This window comes from Ciconia boyciana, chromosome 8 (genome assembly GCF_034638445.1).
Source record: "Ciconia boyciana chromosome 8, ASM3463844v1, whole genome shotgun sequence".
NCBI classification, from domain to species: Eukaryota; Metazoa; Chordata; class Aves; order Ciconiiformes; family Ciconiidae; genus Ciconia; species Ciconia boyciana.
In genome coordinates, this window is record NC_132941.1 from 23491423 (window position 1) to 23509614 (window position 18192).

An 18192-nucleotide genomic window follows, 5' to 3' on the forward strand; every position below is an offset into this window, starting at 1 on the left:
AGAAATCATCATACAAGAAGTCCCATTGATTTTCTGAAGCATGTGATAGCAAACATGCAGAGTTTCTGCTTTCCCAACTTCAGTTATTTTGCTGCTGGTGGTGGGGGTTTAATCCTGTTAGCTTGCACAGACATTTCTAGAAAAGAGATCGAAACAGCTGAAACCAAATTAGCTAGGGGGTCAGTTCCTGCAATTTCCCAGAGCTCTTTAAACCCACCTCAATAAACATCCTTGGTCCCAGTCTTGCATCAGTACACCGTAACCAGTACACAGAGAGCACCATGCAGGACACAATTAAGACATGACTGAACTAGTTAATTAGGGACCTGCGCAGGCTTGACAGATGCATACTTTCTTCCCAGAAACATGAAAGCAGATTTGGGATACTATGTTTTCAGGCAACTCAGGCTACCTTAGGTTTTAATCTCTTCTGGATAGCTGTTACCATCCCTAGAAGGGCATCCAGTTTTAGAGAACTTAAGTGAACAAGCAGCTTGATCCAAGAAACCCTTTAAAGACCACCATTAAAGTTACAAACTGCCTCAAAAGAGAAGGTCTGGTAAGTCTTGTCCAGCCCCAGCTGTGCTGCCAGACTATGGCAGAATGGGCCGCAGGCCCACCACAGCTTAGCACCTACTTCCACTCCCCAGAGTCCCTTAGTCACTATGTCTCACCCTACTTTGGCTTCCCCCCTCCCCCCAGCTAGGCATAACAAATTCAGTGACTTTGGCAAAATGCCTCAAAAATACAAGCCATAATCCTGTGACTCATCTGCATTTACAGCTTTGTATTTTTCCACTGTGCAGAAGCGACTCCCCTGGGACTATAAAAAGCACTGGCATTTGTGTCACCTGGACCCCAGTTCTTCTGCTCTCCTCCCCAGTTGGGCAGGCTGCTCTCTCCCTCTTCTTTAAGGGCAACTTTTCCACACTCACTTTTTGCAGAAATGGACCCAACAGATAAATAAAAGAGCTGATTGCTCTCTTATGGCAACTCATCCTAGGCCAAAGCTGTCAGCTTGGAACAACAGAGTCACTCCTTGTTCTTTGGCCCTAACTATGCAGGTCCCATCTTGGTCCTGGCCATTCCCACATGCTCCTTCTGTGCAGGAACAGCAGTGTGTGAAAAGCCATTGCTTTTGGTCACAAGATTTTTCCATTACAGGATTAAATCCTCTAGCTACTGCTCAGCAGAGCAGATGCAAGGCAGAGTTGGGAGACTCTCCCTGCAGGTTGTCACCTCCCCTGAGGCTTGGTCCCAGCAGGAGCACAAAAACATGCTGCCAGCATCTGCTTGAGGGCTTCACCACTGGTGATTTCAGGGGCTGGCACAGGACACTGCTGCTACTGTTCTCAGATGCCCAGCAACTAGCTGATGATCACAATGTATGGCAGAAGGCCAACAGCAAACAGCTTCCCAGGGATGTGACTCAGAGAACACTGTAGCTTGGCAAGTACGCATGCCGCTACCTGTCACACGCGACACCAATAAAGGTACTCAGACAGCTTAGAGATTATTCAAAAACAAACCTGTACTTATCCTGTACTTTCTGCTTTATGTCTTGCAGCGAATCTTGGGATATATCTCGCTCAAGGTACCCAGAAAGCACCTCTGTAGCATTCTCTAAGTCTGCTTGGTTATTCTGCAAAGACCGAAAAAAAAAAAAGATAGGAGTATTTGGTGGGGGGAGGAAAGGAAGTGATTTTTTTTTCTTCAATCCAACTGAAATCAGTACTGAAATAAAAAGCAGGATTAGATATGCACTGTGTAACACACTAGTAACCTGCTCTGAGCATCAAGATTGAAAAAGCTGAAATTTCTTCATTTGATCAGAAGAGAATCTGCATATCTACCAGCAAGTCTTATATCTTCCTCAATCTGCAATATCCCAGCAAGCCTAAAAAACCCCTTTCCTTACTAATGGTACAATGCAATACAAGACTATTCATCTCCCATTCTGTGCCTTATCTTTTTTTTTTTTAAACCAGCATTGGCAAAGCCTCTACTAACTCCTGGTACATGCACAACAGCATCAGAGCACAGCTTTCACTACTGCTCAGTAGCTCTGTGCGCCCTTTGCTGAGCTTGCAGCATAGAAGTGTCCTGCTTAGGTTCTGCACAGAGACTAGCAAAAGACTGTCTAAGTTATAAATAGTCAATACAGTTTCACTTGTGAAGCAGATTGGACCTCCACGTTTAGACCTTCAAGTGCAATTTTAACAGTAGTGCCCTTGGAAAAAAGCCAACACCAGGTAAAGTCAAAATGCCAGATTCATGCTTCAATGCCTTCTTTGCCAGTTCAAGACAGAACCTCTCTCCTTTTCTTGTTTCAGAGGGCAGCACCTTGTAACTCTACTTCGTCCTCCAGCAGACAATGCTACACAATGCCCAGCAGGGCCTTTAACTTTTGCACAACAGAATATTAAGACAGACTCACTTTGGTAAAAACTGGGGACAGGAGCTTCTCCAAGCATTAAATTGCTATTTCACTTAGCTTTGTAATCTGAACTCCTGACAACCATGTTTTCTCCTACCTCAAAGATAATGGACTGATTATTCTTTTTGAGGTAGAAGGCAAAGACGTAAGTGTACATGAGTGTGGCACGACACTGGCAGAGGACGTCAACTGCTTTCTTCAGGAACTGCACCTCGATCCACGACATGTTGTGCTGCTGCATCTCCTCCATTTTCTGCTTCACCTGAGCATAGAGCTTGTGCTCAAAGCGCAGGCTCTGCATGTGGTTCATATAGCGGTTGCAGTAAAACAGGTACCTCTGCAGGGCTGCTCTGGATCTCTGTGTTAATTCCCATTAGGGAAAAAGAAAACAAATAGTTAAAACAAAGTAATGGCTGGAAGATAAGTAAACCCTTCACAAGGCTCTTCCTGACCCTGAGAACAAGCTTCCTTTTCAAAGGTGTTTCCTCTCCTCTCATGTTGGCCAGACTTAGACGGCGCCGCTTTGTGTGGCACTGTCAACCCTGACATTGTGTGGAGATGAGAGGCCAGACCCACAGCAGCTCACTGTCATGCAGGGGACTTCCTAGCACAGCTGTGGCATCCTCACTCCCAACCCTGAAAGTAATTAGAATCACATTGCTAAAGCCTGATCAGTGTTGAATTTCAGCTTCTCAATTCAAGTTACAGGACTTAAATGCTTCCAGTGTCACAACAAACAGTGAGAAGCAGATTTTCTTTTTTTTCTTTGGCTAATAAGGAATTCTAATTAAACAATTACTGTGCTTGTGTTAAGAGGGCAACCTTAGGTTGCCCAGGCCACACTGATTATAGAGCAAGGGAAAGACACCATGTGCTAAGTAGTACAAGAGAACCAAGATGACTCAATACACAGCCATTAATCTTATTTTCATCTCACTGACAGATCAGCTGGAAAAAAGTGACAACATGGGTATGATTAAACTTGTACATTGTGGCTGTACAAAGACAGCACATATCAACCAAAGTAATCCTTACCTGCAAGAGGAGGGGCTGCAGGAAATACTTTAGTTCTTTGACAAAGATGCAGGAAAGGGATCTTCTGCAAACTGCAGCATGCAATCCCTCCCCATTAAAAAGGGTTTTGGCTCTATCCATATTCACAGAACAGTTTAATGTAGCTGCAACTTCACCCGCCATTTCTTTTATGTCAAGCCTCCAAATACAGTTATTGGAACAACAGCAGTCTATTTTATTTACATTCGAAAGGTCTGCTGTGTTTAAACACACGAGGATTCACATTAAAAACTTTGCAGTAAAGCACATTTTACAAAGGATCCAAGGATTGTTGTCTCAGACCCAGGGCATTATAACAACTTCATATTAAGAGCTGCTATAAAACAGGCAAGGCAGTATGACATAACAACTGAGTTAACATGTTCTTTAAATTGGGTTAAAGTGGCTTTGAACGTTTTTTTCCTGGCATGAAGCAAGAGTCCAAAGCTGTGGGGGAACTTAACTGTCTTTTGGATTTGTGCCCAAATCCAGGAAATTCTTCAGAGCAGATTTATAGGTTTACAGAAAGCACCCACAGGGCTGGTGATCTCCCTGATCGCCAAAGGTTATTGACTCACCTCCTGTGCATCCCTTGCTGCCTTTGCATCATCCTCATTGTAGCGATTACAGTTGTACCTGTAACAGGGACACCAATTCCACAGATTTCAGTCCAAATCGATGCTGTTTGCATCATGGCTTCCTCACCTTCCAGCAACACACTCTCCTGGACTCACCAGGCAGATCCGTGGGGCTCCCAGGGGCCCAGACACACCCAGCAGAACTCCGCTTTGCAGTTCTGGTTCCGACAGACCATGTGGTTGCAGCCCCCATCCTTCTCGATGGTGACGTGGCATTTCGGGCATTCCTGTTCACAGGACAGAGAGCGCTGTTAGCAGGGAAAGCACAGAACCCACAACAGTCTTGTGAAGTTAGAAGGGTTCCCATGGCAGTAAGAGATAGTACGTGAAGTGAAATGCATTATTTACATATTCCCTTTGATCATCGGGATCCTCTTCCAAGTCAGGCCTTAAAATATTTCCAAATTGGAGCAGCTAAATATCAAAAAACCCTAAGGAATAACGCATTTTATCTATGCTGCTATCATAGTGGATGGATAATTTCATGACCTTCTCCAAAAACACAGCAGTAGCAATAGTCTGTAACAGCCCAGTGGAAGGCACCTGGCTTTTGTCACCATCAAGTGTTTGGTCCACTTCGGCACTCAAACTGAAAAGCGCCTAACAGTGAGCTGTATCATGCTGTTATCAATTCGAGAGACCTGGAGTTGTAAAATGCCATCCAAAAAGTATCTGAAAACACGCAGCAAGAATCTAGTGTGCTTCAAAGAAGCTTCTGTCAGCTAAAAAGACACTTCTCCTGAGGCATTTCCACATTTCCCATCAGGTCCCATTTTTCCCCTTCATGTGACACCTCACTGAAGACTTCGCTACAAAAGCCCACATGGGGCTTCCCTTTCAGGTGTGAGGCCTTTGACAAATATGAGGATATCAAAGAGCAGCACTGCACAGGGAAATCTTTGGGGAATAGGGTGGTTGTTTTTTTTAACACCACCAATATCATTCTCATACATCAGCAGCAGCTTCCTAAAATGATATTCAACTCATAGAGCATAAAAGATTATTTCTGTAGTATCCCAAAGAGTACACAAAGCCGAGGTTGCAAGAATAAACTAAGCTGCCCTTATGAAAGAAGGAAACCAGTCCAACTCTCTTCTGCTGCTTGTTCCTGTCCCCGTGGCACTTCTCTTATGCTGGGACACAAAGCAGCTGCATAAGAGCTGGGCCAAGGAACTCATCACGTTAAAAATCAAGTAGCAAGTACAAAGGAAAACACACCCAAAAAAGTATTTTAGCCTGGTTGAATTCCTCAGTCTAGCTCATCACATGGCCACACTAGCATCTATCAAGTTTTTGCAAAGGCCAGTTTTATCTGCAAGGCAATAACAAATATATCCAAACAAGTAATCCACACTCATGTAAAACTAGCTGCAGCTTTTGGGTCAGAAGCATATAAAATCCCCTCCCCAGTCAGGAACACATCTTTACTGTTTGCTAACCAGAGCAATCATTTCCTATTCTGGCATTCAGATAAACTCTCAACAAAGGAAGAAACCAACATGTTCAATCAGTCTATAACTGCTACTTTTATATAGGACACAATCCAACATTCTTGTACATCCACTCCAAGTGTCCCAACTATTAAGTAGTACTCAGAAGATAGCTCAGGAAGTGCAAAAGACCAATGTGGTCTCCAGATGTCAGATGTGGCCCTCCCCACTGCAGGGAAGGAGGTTTGCAGTAAGGCAAAGCAGGTTACAAGGGAAAAGAGACAAGGGGGAAGACATGAGATCACAATTTCTTTTTGGCCAACACCATTAAAGTGCTTTTAGCTAGTTTTGCTTCCTGATGACTGCAAATTTGCAGACTTGAGCACTAATGAAAAATAAGGCTCATCACATCAGCTTGACCTAACTTTGAGGTTATCTTTGCTTCGAGCTGGGGGGCTGAACAAGATGACACCCAGAGGTCCCCTTCCAACCTAAATAATTTCATGATTCTGGTCTCCCCAGCAATGGCAGAGCACTCCACTTGAGTACTGCCATCATTTCTTCCTCTTCAAAGTCCTGCTTTGGTCCTACTGCCTGATCCTGAAGATGAATGGTTAAGGACTGGGCAGAAACAGGTGACATCCCACACAACCAGCATGGTTTTCCTGAGCAAGGTTGTAGCCATTCCTTTGAAAGGAGCCGGTACACTTATTAGAGGACTTGTTTGGAGAACGCTGCCCTCCTGTTCAGCCAAGAAGGGCAGCACTCCCATCCCATCAACAGTTCACAACTCTGGGTTTGCTTCAGGGTTGGTTTTTTTTTGGCTGGTTGTTTCTCTAATAGGTTCAAGCAGCAAGCAAGCACACAAGGGGATTTTTCCAGCCCTGCTTTCCTCCCCATCACCTGTGTTTGTCCTACAGAGTAGCTGTACTACAAAGAGTAAATGAAGCAGAGTAGCTCCCTTGCAGGCCCTCTCAGGGGCGACAACATTAAGATGTCCTTTTGGGCTGTCCATAGGATGGATACTCAGCCAGGTTAAGCTTGTTCCCAATCAGTCAGTCAATGCAGTTCTGTGAATTTGAGTCAAAAGTGGTCTTTCCTTTGAGCACACTACCCAGTGCAGTATCTATTCTCCCTTTTCCAGGCAGCCCTCCTCCCTCTTCCAATCCTGCACCAACACCTCAGGACCCAAATTTAGGTTTATCCCATCAATATCCTTCACAACTGTGAAGATCCCTGCTCAATTAGCTCATCAGCCAGAGTGCACTTTGATAACACATACGAACAGTGTCAGTGCACCCGTCACATCATGACACAGCTCCCTGTCACTCCAACGCTGACCCTGGGGCACACAGCAACCAATAGTTTTTCAAGAGAAGATGGTGGTCACAGAGCTGTGCGGTTTCTTCCAAACACATCTCATCTGATGAGGTGCATGCCTCGGTGGAAGACACAGCTGATGCAACAAATGGCTGCAGCGATCACTCCTGCTAGGAAAACCCCACAACTGGAAGAAGAGAGAAACAGTTCCCAGATGATCTGCCAAGCTGGAGAGGCACAGTGGGGCACGTCCATACCTGAGGATGTGGGGCCATCCTCATCTGCAGCTAGGCTCAATTAGGAGCACTGCAATTCTGCTCTCCTGTCTTTGAGACCAAGCTCTTCAGTGTCTCAATACTGCACGGTGCTTAGGGCTTCTAGCTCTGTGATGCAAACTAGAACAAGACAACCCTAATTACAGCCCTTTTATTACAGGGAATGCCATCCTTTTCAAGCCTTTATACGCCTGTCAAGCAAAGCACAAGGAAGACAAACTACACAATAAGCTATACAGATGCATGAAGCTGTGTAAAAGTTGAATATTATTAAAAATTAAGGAAAAAACATGAGAAGAACATGCTAAAGAAATGCTAAACAGCAGCGAAAAGAAAAAAGCAGCAACTACTCAAGCCACCAACACAACAAGTGGGAGAGATTTATAGATTATGGAGGATAGGGAAGGAAGATCTTATTGAGAATTACAGCTACACAACAACGTACTAGCCAGCAAATCAAATTACTAAATTGGTAGATTATTCTGCACATTATCTGTCATGCTGCGATGCAGAACTGACCTCATTAACATTGTTCCACTCTAAACAATTAGGTGTTGCACTTACACACTGCACTTTGAAATAAAAGCCCAGGGAAACCTGGCAAAGGAGAACAATCCCTATTTTGTTGTAAAAGGTTGTGTGTACATAAAACACAATAAACCTCAGCTGCTGTTCTATGAACAGGAGGCTAATTAGAAACATATTTCATATTTCAGGGCAGGCGAAATAAATTAGTCCTCTCTGGGACTCCCAGATGCAACTGGTGTACATCAGCCTCCCAGCCACATTCACAGTGACACCTTCACCTATAACCCACCCTAAAAAAAAGTCCTTAAACACCATGGAGATTTCTTAATGCATTTCAACAAAATCCAAAACCACTGAACTTAATTATGGTTAGTACAAAATAGTACACCATGACAACACCTAGAGTCATTGAGCAAAGCAGAGTATTTTAAACACTTGCTCATGTGAGAGGAAGAGATGGCACTGACATCTTAGGAAAGATGCTGTTCACAGTTTTGGCACGAAACTGCGCTGGTGAGAAATGAAAGAGCAAAGTTCAATGCTGGCATCCAGGGAGGATCTAGCGGGCTGCCAGAATTTCCACGCGTTAGAACAAATGTAGGACTTCCAGAAAGTACAGAAGGAGCACATGTTCAGACATTTAAAAGTGACCTGAAAAGGAAAAGAACTGGGTTCATGCCATTTTATCTCCCTTAGAGGAGAAAAATAGCCAATAGCTTTTTTGGAAGAAGAAAATCTGCCTGTTTTATACATCAGACATTCAAGTCCTGTCTAGCCCAGAAGATAATGAGATGGTGACATGCCAGGAGCCAAAAGCGGCAAGGCAGGGGCATTTTTAGTATCAGATGAACAACTTTCATTAATGCCAATTTAACTTAAACAAAAGAAAAAGTGCCCTGGGTGAAGACCAGCACCGCTACCATCTTTTTTGTTCTTGCTTTAGTATTCCAAGATGCAGAAAAATTACCATCACTGAAACTCAGGTCTGAAACAGGTTTCCCCCCTCCTTTTAGGCTCCTTTCAGGCAGTCTTGATACACCTTAAGAGCCCAAAATAAATGCACAAATCCAAGTTTTCTATATTTCTTACTCCTTTGAAGGCCCACTTAACAGAAGTACCTCATCTATGTGGTTTCTTTATTCCCAAAGCCACACGAACCAAACAATACCTGAAACCTGCCTAGTTTAATTCAAGGAACTATAAGACCTAAGTTTGTACAACTAACTGAAAAAAGAAATGTGCAAAAACCCTGGACTACTCAACCCTTCTCTGAAAGAAGGCTGAGAATAAGGCTTGTTAAAGAACTTGTATCGGCTTATCTCAAGTTTAAATTAATTCATTTAAGCTGAACTCTTATGTGAAATATCTTAAGTAAAAGGTCATCAACTCCAGCACACTCTCCACTGCAAGGGCTGTATCTTTTGTGTAAGTAGAAAGAACTTAGTGGAGGTCTCCTAAGTGCAAATAAATGAATGCAAAATAAAAAAAATATATTGGAAACCACAGGACTCGCTATTCAAACATCCTTGTTCTTAATTCAGATGATTCTACATAATTCATCAAAAATGCATCACATCAGTTTGTGAACAGAAACCAATTCAGATGGATTTCACTTTTCTATTCCCTCACTACAATTGCCTAATTTTCCTTTCCTATTCTGTCTCCCAGGGCAAGCTGGAACAAATATTTCACATTTTCCTGTTGCAAAGGATTACCCAGATTTCAAGCCCACATTCCAGGAGGACTGGTATTTTTCTCTTATACCTTCATCTTGGTAAGACAGGAAGTTTTCTTCCCTGAATGAAGACCACATGGGACAGGACTGCAGCTCAGCATCACACTTGGGGGACTTTTGAAAAGTGCCTTCTCAAGCTAGAAACAGCAATGGAGACTAGAGTAGCAATTAAATTACTTAGGAGTTTTTCCCACCGAAAACAGGGATTTTTGCATTGGATGGTACCTGATCCAATTCCCTTCTAGGTTCTTCAAAATGAAGAAATTCAACATAGAATTTGGGCTCTGACTTGCAGTCACTGAAGCAAATAGCTGTGAAGGCACAAGACATCCCTCCCCAAACATGACTGCCCCGTTTTCCTGCTAGAAATAATACAGAGAGAGTAAGGGCATACGTACACTCCAACCGTGCAGTTCCTATCCCAGTGTATCGCTACAACCTCACGCTACAGCAGAAAAGGATTTTACTTGGTTCCTCTCTGAACAGCAGCAGGATTGTGTCGCTGTCAGATGGCACGGGGAAACCCAAGTGCCTTTTGGCCAAGGGCCAGCAGGCAGTTCAGGCAAGAGGAGGTGGTGGCTGGCAGCCTGTGGCTCTGGGCCGATCCGGTTCTCCAGAGACTGCGAAGCTCCGATTGCATGTTCCAGCAGCCAGCGCTGCTCGCACTTCAGCATTATAGCAGTGTGAAATTACCACCTTCCACATCTCCGCTGCCCACAAGAAGCCAGAGATCATTACAAGGGGTGGGTTACGTTTCCTGCCAACTTTCCCCTCAATTGAATCTAGCGTCAGTTCAGAAAGAGAAGAATTGTGATATTGTCCTTCAGTTAATTCAATTGACATGGATACCATAAGACTCCAGGACAGTTGGCTTGCTCAAGTGTCTGGTGTAATTACCCTGATGTTATTTTTCTTCCTGTTGCTGCTGTACAGCCTGGGCTCCAAAGTATTTTCTTACTGTAGGAGCATCTCGTATGGTATTAGAGGAAGTAGCTTAGACAGGGATGTTCAAGGACAACAGCTCTTCTGCTGCTGACACCAGACTACAGGAACTAATAGATAAGCTGGGCTGATGCCAGCATGGCTTGGCCATACTCACTTCCCCTCCTCACCGTCCTCTGGATGGGTGTTTCCCACAAAAAAAAAATCTTCTTACTCTGGCCATTCAATACTATTTCTGACAGTCTGAGCTATGCTTTAAATACCAGCCCAACCACTAGCATGGCTCCTACCTGCCAAAGTCTAGATTCTGGTAGAAGAAAAAAAAAAAAGAAAAGAAACTACCATCTTTACAATAATATTTCTGTCTATGCTTACATCTGTGGGCAAGCAAGCTGCAGAAACCCTCATCATCTTGTCTGAAAGAGACAAGTAGCTTCCTATTTCCAGTAGCCAACATTAGTGGCACATTATTCATGTTTGGTCTACATTAATATATAGGTGTATAACATTTAAACCTTTTTAATGAGCACAGAATCCAGCAATGGAAAGCTTAACATTTGATCATAACAAAACCCAACAAGGAGGGCTCAGATCCTGTTTTTTAGCAGCACATTCCGAGGTTGTGGCAGGTAGAAGACCAACAGACCTACAGCCATGACCAGTATCGCACCCCTGAGGGGCAGCAGCAGCACCTGATCTGGCTCCTGAGGGCTTTATCACATGCAACACAGGCAAAGTAGGGCTGTGGCCATTCTGATGTCCCAAATATTTGATACCCAAGGCTAAAAGCTGCTTTACAGGTGCTTACATTCAGCCCCTTCCAGCTATTTGGCTACCTTTCTTCAAGCTTAATACAGGCAACACCTGAAGACCAAGCAAGTTTTCAACAAATTTGGTTCAGTTCTTGAGCCACAATACATCTTTGAACACACCCACCTCAGAAAAAGCCAACTTCACTTTCTTGAGCAACATTCAGCCTCCAAGCTGAGGCCACACAAATCTCAGCCCACAAAACAGAAAGCAGCTGAGACTGCACAATTTCAGCCTGACTTCAACTGTGCATTTCAGCATGATTGGTGTTTCTGCTTTCACCATAATGCAACATTCCAGTTCAACGAAAAACACACAGCCAGCCCCAGAAAGAAGCAGCCACTGCTGCAAACAAAACCATTAACCAGTTACACAACAGAGCTAAGAAAATAAAGCAGCCGTTTCCTCACACCCTCCCCACCTTTTCCACCCCCCCCAGCTCAGCAGTCCTGAGCCCCAGGTCTGCTCCTAACACCCTGATGGCATCTGCTGCTTTTGTTTTCTTGCCAGCATGACAATCTTTGTTTTAATTCATCCCAAACTGAACAACTGCTGAAGTTTCAGGCAAAGTTGGGCTATCTGGAACAAAGACATTTACATAATAAAATCTTAACAGCTGTTCTGCCAGTCTCTAACTGGAATCCTGCCCAGCAGAAATGAATAAATCCCCTGGGTTGGCCTCTTGAGGAGTTGAAGGCAGATGTAAATTATCACAGCCAAATCAAGCCACCGGTGGTGTTAACATGCTTCACACACTTGGAGTGAGGCACAGGTTTGCTTAGGGAAGCCATCAGTGCCAGACAGGAGCCCAAAGACTTAAAGACTTGAGCTTCCTTTGGGTCTCCAATTTACTCTTTCTTACAAGAGCAAACTCAGCTTAATGCTAAGAGCCTCACCTGATTCAAAGCAGTAACACCTGTTTGCTCTTCAAAACAAGAGTACTTCAGTGTACCCTGGATTTTAAGGCTTGCTCTTAACTAATGACTAATTCTTAAAGAAAGAATAATCCTAGTACAGAGGAATTAGGCTGCCATTCTTCTTTTCATCTGATAAGTCTATATATAATATGAGAAAAAACCCTACCTTTGTGTTCGCTGCAATCCAATTAGAAGTTTCACTGTCGTCATCACACTTCTTAATCCATTTCTTTAACCACTGTTAGAAAAATGAAGAAAGCAGAGAGTTACATTTAAATAGAAGAACTGCAAATGTTCCTAAGACAGCTGCTTACATTAAGGTAATGGTAAGGAATGCATAACCACATGGGAATATAGGAGGGTCGTGGTGCTGGAAAGGAGTTCAAACAGCAACTAATTTAGTTGCAGACATTTCCTGCAGCACCATCCTGATCCAATCACTCAGCACAAATACTTCAGCAGTGAGTTTGCAGGTCTTAAGTTCAATCAACACAAACTTCACATGGGACTCTAAAATAAGGACATTGTAACAGTGATCTGCCAAAACTGCAGTCAGACCCTCTGTGATGCCTAGCTTTACATTAAGCCAAGTTTTTCCTTAGGCTTGCAATGCTCACCTTACACATTTATTTTTTTTCTTAAACCTTACTGAGAACATGGCTTTACCACATGAATGCAAGTAACAAAAGCAAAAGACTGCTTGCACCTGTTAGATAATAAACTGACCACATCTAGCCTGGAAAGATCAGCTAAACCATGCTAAACCTTTGGTAAGATTTCCCTCCCCTCTCCCCAAGGAAGTGTTTTTTACATTTGTCACTAGGAACACAGACTGCTCTATCCCCAAGGCATGAAACATGGCTGTCCGTGAGCTCTGCATGGGCCACAGGATCCCAGGCTTGATTACAGCTTTTGACAGCTCCATGAACAGTACTAGAGTTCACTGCACAGCAGCAGGTCCCAGGACCAAATTAATTCAGTACAACAAATCACAAAGCCTGCCAAAGCACCAAACACCTACAGAAATGCCTAGTACAGGAATGCTTGTTGTCAAGTGAAGCATTCGCTTCTGAAGCACCTTCATTCTTCTTCAGAGGGTCACAGCTGTAAGTCTCCTCCTCCAGACATTTCCACATCTGGCTGAGGCACTGTTCCTTCACAGGGTCCAACTTCAAGGCATCCTAAAGGCATCCAGTATGATTTCACCCATTCTTCTCACACTATGATCTAATCAGGTGAACTGCTATGCTTCTTGAAGTGAACCACTGCAAAGCTTGTGCTTCATTTCTACATCTTGCACATATAATTGACTTTAAACTTTTTCAAGTCCTGCATTTAGAAAAGAACTTTGACATGCTCACCTTGCATTTAACAGGATCATGCCAGTTTTCACCGCAGTTAAAGCTACAAGTGAAAGAAAGGGGGGGAAAAAAAAGCAAATAGGACAGATGATTACACTTTTATTTAACCAGGCTAACACTGTGGAAGTTTGCTTCCGGGTTGTTCTGCTGAAAGACCAAAGCCAGTCCTAAGGAAACTTTATACACATCAAAAAAACCCAACCCTCAAATCCCTCAACAGCCATTTCAGAGCAATATATCTCTCAATACACTTTGATTCTCTACAGTGCCTGCAGTCAACAACCTCACCTAATCTGAAACCATTCAGCTGAAGGCCATCTCTCAGTGAAAGCTAGATCTGTCTCCATGTCAAAGGAGGCCCAAGAGACAGAGCAACAACTACATAGTGATGTGCTTTGCAACCAGTTACATCCAATCCTGGCTTACCATTTGAAGCCTACCCCATACTTCTCCCACCATCTAAACCACATCCCAATATATAAAGACTTACAGAATACACACTAATGCACTTTCAAGGAAGTAAGTAAAAAGCAGTATCAACATCTTTTACTTGATTGCTCTTACCAAAACTGACGTCCACATTTGCAGCGAACAGGTTTAGCATCAGGATACTGGACTTTAACAACATGGTGGCAATCTGGGGCAGGACACCATTTTAACAGTCGATTACACTATGAAATAAAGCAAAAAAAAACCATAATAGAAAGAGGATTCTGCACAAGGACCCTACCTGCCCTTCATCCCTTTTTCATCCTTTCAACCATGACCTTCAGTCACAGTCCTTCCTGTCTTACCAATACTCTGCAGTAAGAGTGCTGCCTCCTCAATCTAAGCATTTGCTTTCTTTCTACTGAAAGAAAGCAGGAATACAAGTCAGCTCTTCACTTTCACAAGAGGCCATTTGACAGATGAGGAGCGTAAACACTTCTGCTGACCTCCCAGCTCACCCAGAGAAAATATTTGAAGAATATGAAGCAATGAAGCTTTCCACTGAAAAAAGCATCTGTCAAGTTGTTTGCAACTACCCATCTCTGTTTCACCACTGCAATAGCCTTTCTGAAACACCACTCACACCATGCACACTAGCTTTTTACAAGCAACACTTTAACACACCTTGAACACCATCTCATCACCTGTTCCTGCTGTACTGCAGCCAGATGTGGGTTTGCACTGCTAGACTTTTGTCAGTCTTTCAGCCTGCAACAGGTGTTTATCTCCAGTGTTGCATTAAAAACAACACTGCATACATTGCTTCAAACAAGGGGTGAAAGCTTGATCCCAATAACAATTTACATACTGGGGTCTATAATGAATCTGACTGTATACAACTGGGAAATCGGGACAGTGGAAAATCTTCCAAAGCACCTTTCTCTAGGTTCATTTTGATTTTGAAGTTGCAAAGCTATTAGTATTTTGCTAAAAGCAATACTGCAGCTTTACTTCCAATGGCATCTGTTTGCTATATCTCTAGGTCTTCTATCCTGCAGATTTGTTTAATAGTTCCCTACAACTATACCTGTAACTAAATGGGCTATAAAATAACCCCTGCAAAGCCTCTAACTTCTAGTTACGCTTGATTAGAGACCATGCAAAAAAAACCTGCTCTACAGTTATAAACAAGTCTCACTTCTCTGGTTTGGTACACATGCAAAACAAAAACAACCTAGAAGCCATTAAAGATTTCAAATAAAACACTCACCTCTACAAAACTATTGGTTATTAAATGCTGGTACTTTAATTTAACCTTAGAATCTGTGATCAGACGCCTGTGGAAAGGTAAGAAACAGAAAAATTATTGTAGTAGAAACCTCATTTTTTCCATACATAGCCAGTAAGTTCAGACAGACAAATTATTTTGATTCTTCCTTCTATGCTTGTACTTTTTTTGTACTTACCTCTTCTCTACTTATTTACTATATTACATTACCATAAAATCTACAACTATTGCATTTAACTTTTAATATTCACTTCAGAATCAGACAGAAAGCTCATGCAATTCAAGAGAACTGAACCTCTTGGTGTGGGGTTTTTTTTTTTTTCTTTTTTTAAAAACCACTTTCCTGAACAGCCCAAGAAATAGAGCAAGCAATTTCGTTAGTTCATTTACATTAAACATGCACATTTTGTGGCAAATCCCTTTAAAAAGCTCGAAAACAACTGTTGTGTGGTTACTAAATTTGGTAGATCTAATGTTATCTGGGTTTCTATGGAATACTACAGTTTCAGTTTAAAAGTTAATGTGGTTTTAATCTATTTACCATAAAAACAAAGTTGATTTAAATTCAACATCATAGAGGGTGTACACAACATTGACTTTAAGTCAGTCAGCTCAGAAGCGGGAGAGCAGAAGAAAACCAGACAGATAGTAATCCTTTAAAACCATGGTGACCACTTTTCTCTTTGGACACACCAACCCAGCTGGCATTTGCAGACTGTCCAGCCTAGATGCATTCAAAATAATTTAATAGTGTATTGCTGAACTCTTATATTTGTCTTTCAGTTATGACTGAAGTGTCTTCTGCATATATAAAAACTCAAAATATAAAGCTGGACTAATACACACTTTGCAGTATTTCTACTTTAAATCAAACTGTTGAATACAGCTTTATACAGGCCATACCACATATAAATATTGAAATTAATAGATTATCCATTTCAGGGTGCAGTCAAAATCAAGCATACTCCTGCATGTTACTATACCAATTTTCATTAAAGAACAGCACATGTGACAATGCAATGCTGCATAAATCCTAGCCCTTAGCAGTCTGGGGAGCTTACCAAACAACATGCTCGTTATTACATAAACATAGCACATGGCAGCCAAATTCTCAGTACTAAAATAGAACAAATCAGCTGACAAAGCATCTCAGACCCATGTCCATGGTAAGCCTGCAATTTTGGAGTGAAACTTATTGAAGAATGAAAAAACAATTTATAATATGACAACTTATAATATGAATTATAAATCTCACTTTCTTACTCCATACCCAAGCTTCTAGGCATAATAAATGTCACTTTAAAAATTTACTGTATTATATGTATATATAAGGAACTGGAATTTAAATGAAGAGTAATGCCACAGCTAACCAGAGCACACGGAGTACGCAATCTGCTGGTTTTTGCTTACCAAACTGCCTATAACTCCATGTTAGCAACCTCACCTGCTCTAGGTTCAACAGCACTTCCACAGCACCACTCAGGTCAAGACCTTCAAGAACTTTGCTCTGAATATTACTGTCTTTTGACAAACAATAAATGAAACTAGACAAATTAAGAGATGAAAACTATTCCCAGTGCCCATGAACCATCCTTTGGGGTACATTCCTCTGTGAGCCAAGCTATGAAAGAAGCAACTGCACAAAGAAGCCAGGTTGGAAAAGCAAACTGCTTGCCAAAACAACTTCACTCTTGATCTCTTCTGGCAGCTCAGTTCAGAACTACACAATCTCAAAAATTCACCCAAAGATGGCAGCAATCCTTTATCAGACCGTAAGTTTTACACTTTTTGTTCCATTTTGATAATGCAAACTCCTCAAAGACACCAATCAGTAGAACTGGCAAAATGCACATCATGTGAGATGTCACACACCCTCCCAAAGGAATTACTTCAAGACCTTACTACTACTCTAATCTGACACAGAAGCATTGGTATTTGCAATTATGCAAAGGAAGACTAAAAATGAGGCAGCACACCATACAACTTCCATATGGGAACCCAAAATCCATCCATTCCCACCGAGTGGGTTGATTCTCAGAAGTTACTACCAGACTGCTGCCACCCACAAGCAGCGGCCATTAGACACACCAGTAATAAAGGCAGCCTGCCTTGCTTATTAATGAAATCAACATCTTTGCACATAGGTTAAAGCAATTACCAGCAGCATCAGCAAGGGTGAACAAGGGACACAAACAGATTACCATCAGCCAGTTTGAAGGTCTTGAAAGAGCTAAAAAGGACCCTCTCTTCAACCTTCCTACTTAAGCTCAACAGTAACAAGGAAAATGGACAAGCTAGCTAAATACTCACAAATCCAGGAGAGTCATCTGAATTGCTAAGTTTGGACTCGTATGGAGACAATTCAACTTAAGAGATATACTGCCTTGCTGAGGGAAGTACTGAGAAGAGAGCAAATTAATAACTTGCGCCTATCTACTTTGATTTTCTGATGGATAAAGAAACTGATGTCTCTCTATATAGCACATTAATCTTAGGTTCCTATAGCTTGGAAATCTAGAGCTAGAGACTTTCTAAAAAGGAAAAGACCTAAAAAGAGAATAATTAAGGACTTGGGAGGGGGTGCAGATTCCAGTTGGAATTACTTACATTTTTATTCATGCTATGTCATAAGATTGCCACAGTTGTCCACCTTTGCTTTTAAAAGGAAATCATCAGGCTTTTGCGAAAAAATACATCTCCCTCCCCCAGATATTCCAGATGTCCCCGTAAGGTCAGGGAAAAGTGGATTTTTACCTCAACAAAACAGAGTTTTACTTAGACAGAGAGCTTCTTTGCTTTACCACCTAGATGCCATTTTACTATCTTAGGCCCCAGATATCTCTGCCATTTCTGGGGCAGAAATCCCACAGAACATGGTGCAAGTTGAAGACTGCATAGATCACCCCAGTGTCATGGTTTTCTGTGCTATAAAAGCCATGAAGTGAAATAGAAGGATAGTCAGACCCACTACTAATATCAAGCAATAGCAACAGAAGCCATAGCAACAACAGCCAGCGCTGCTCTCTTCC

At 42.3% G+C, this 18192-nt stretch overlaps 1 protein-coding gene across 2 annotated transcripts in view; it reads right to left on the bottom strand.

The window, feature by feature from the left end:
- ARIH1 (ariadne RBR E3 ubiquitin protein ligase 1) overlaps positions 1-18192 on the bottom strand; it is a 58656-nt gene that overhangs the window by 2111 nt on the left and 38353 nt on the right. The window contains exons 6-13 of one of the 2 annotated variants that reach the window (XM_072869638.1): positions 15146-15212; positions 14011-14117; positions 13447-13489; positions 12252-12323; positions 4225-4355; positions 4068-4126; positions 2535-2806; positions 1530-1642 (exon numbers count right to left, since the gene is read on the bottom strand). In XM_072869638.1, the coding sequence (XP_072725739.1) occupies positions 1530-1642; positions 2535-2806; positions 4068-4126; positions 4225-4355; positions 12252-12323; positions 13447-13489; positions 14011-14117; positions 15146-15212 (864 nt within the window). The remainder of the gene's footprint in view (positions 1-1529; positions 1643-2534; positions 2807-4067; positions 4127-4224; positions 4356-12251; positions 12324-13446; positions 13490-14010; positions 14118-15145; positions 15213-18192) is intronic. The other variant, XM_072869639.1, reaches the window with a different exon arrangement.